The 1,969-nt window shown below is 46.1% G+C and overlaps 1 protein-coding gene across 1 annotated transcript in view; it reads right to left on the bottom strand.

Annotated features, from left to right (window-relative positions):
• LOC130584833 (receptor-type tyrosine-protein phosphatase S-like) overlaps positions 1–1,969 on the bottom strand; it is a gene marked incomplete at its 5' end in the record, with an annotated part of 46,584 nt that extends 44,615 nt beyond the window's left edge. The window contains 3 exons of the mRNA XM_057385062.1: positions 213–357; positions 487–620; positions 1,600–1,969. Of these exons, the coding sequence (XP_057241045.1) occupies positions 213–357; positions 487–620; positions 1,600–1,969 (649 nt within the window). The remainder of the gene's footprint in view (positions 1–212; positions 358–486; positions 621–1,599) is intronic.

The raw sequence follows: 1,969 nt of genomic DNA, 5'->3' as shown, positions 1-1,969 counted from the left end.
GAGTGGACAGCGCTCCTTGACCTCCCAGCACCCCCAAAAACCCACCCAGCCCCGCTCCTGCCTCGCATCTCAACCACCTGAACCAGCAAARGGAGAAGGCAGCGGGTCCCCAAGCGTCCCCCAAGCCCCATCTCCGTACCCCTGCGCCCACCATCGCCGTCTCCCTGATTGGGGTGCCCTCAGAGAAGGGTGGGAAGAGGAGAGACACCTACTAGACTGCAAGGTGCGCTCCCGGACCTCCGGGGTGAAGGCCCCCAGCCCCAGGGCCGAGCGGGCGGCCAGCCGGAACACATACTCAGTGTTGGGCTTCAGCCCTTCCACCGTGAACGACGTGGTGGGCTCGAAGTTCTTCAGCACCTATGGATGGGTGAAGAAAAAAAAAAAAGAAATATAAACCGGACCAAACCCTGCCCCAAGACCACTGAGCTGGGAAAAGTGGGGGTTGGAGGGCTCCTGAGCCCAAATTCTGCTCATCTCGGGGCTCACCTCCTTGCTGTGGTCTCCCTCCTTATAGAGGAGCTCGTATTTCACTATGATGTCCTGGCGTGGGGGGCTCCACGACAGCACAATGCTCGTCTCGGTCTTGGCTTCTGCCCGGAAATTCATGGGCTGCCCGGGAACTGGCAGGGAGAGGGGGCGAGATGAGAAATGGGAAAAAAACACGTTAGTTTGGCTAACTGGGAGGCCCTTTGACCGTTTTTTTTTTTTCCCAAGCCTGTGTGGGAAGAGCACGTCAGCAGCAAAATRCAGCGTGGGCAGGTCCTGCCTCTGAAACTGTGGAGCTCCATCCCACCCAGGACTGGCTGGAGAGGGATCCCAGTGGATCATATGGCTCCTTCTCTGATTTTTTAGCYTCTGTATTTTTGTGTATCTGTATTCTTGTGTATTTCTTTAGTGTGCAGCACTAAAGCTGCAGTTCTCCCATCTTTAGAGGAGAAAAAGAATGAGTTTCTACCCGTGAGAATGTGGCATYGGCAGAAGTAAGAAATTTAAACAACAGGAGGAGAAAAACAGCACCAAGGCTGCACCTGGTGTTTTTCTGAATGTTTGAATGCTTGTGCTGTGGGTGACCAACAGCGGTGTGCTGCTGTTAAATAACAGCAATGAATACATTATAATAAAGAATAATAAAAAAATAAAGATATAAGTATATAATGTATATATTATATATAACAAATATATAATAAATATATAATAAATATATAATAAATAATTATATTATATGAAATGTATATAATATATGAGATAATAAAATAATAAACATTAAAATAAAATAACAGCAATAAATAGATTATAATAAATAATAAAATATATAATTATAAATAAATAATAACTTAATAATGAGAAATAAAATAAAATAGCAGCAATAAATATATTATGATAAATAATAATATATATAATAATAATAATAAAAAGAAAATAATAATTATAATAAATAAAATACAATAACAACAATAAATATATTATAATAAATAATAATATATATAATAAAAATTAAATAATTAATAAATTAATAATAAAAATAAAATGAAATAACAGCAATAAATAAATAAATAAATGTAGCAGCTTAGCAGCAAACGAACCAGGCAGCCAGCTCACCTCCCTGCTGCGTCTTGACCTGGATGGGGTCGGACAGGGGCCCGTCCCCCACCGAGGTGAAGGCCAGCACTCGCACCGTGTAGGTCTCGTCCTCCAGCAGGCTGCCCACGGTGGTCAGCAGGCTGTCGTCCACGTTGTGCTTCTGCCAGTTGCTGACGGGCTGCTCGGGCTCCATGGTGTAGTAGACGCGGTAGCCGCGGATCTGCCCRTTGGGCTCCACCGGTTCYTCCCACTGGATGATCATGGTGCTGCTGCTCAGCATGCGGCCCTGCACGTTTCGGGGCGCGCTGGCGGGCGCCTGCTCCCCGGTTCGGGTCACCACCGACTCGCTGGGGGGACCCTGCCCGATGCTGTTGACCGCCGACACCCA

Source organism: Malurus melanocephalus, unplaced genomic scaffold, assembly GCF_030028575.1.
Source record: "Malurus melanocephalus ecotype Western Australia unplaced genomic scaffold, MMel_1.1 scaffold_775, whole genome shotgun sequence".
NCBI lineage: Eukaryota > Metazoa > Chordata > Aves > Passeriformes > Maluridae > Malurus > Malurus melanocephalus.
The sequence above is the reverse complement of the archived record's forward strand: the minus strand, read 5'-3'. Positions and strand labels throughout refer to the sequence as shown.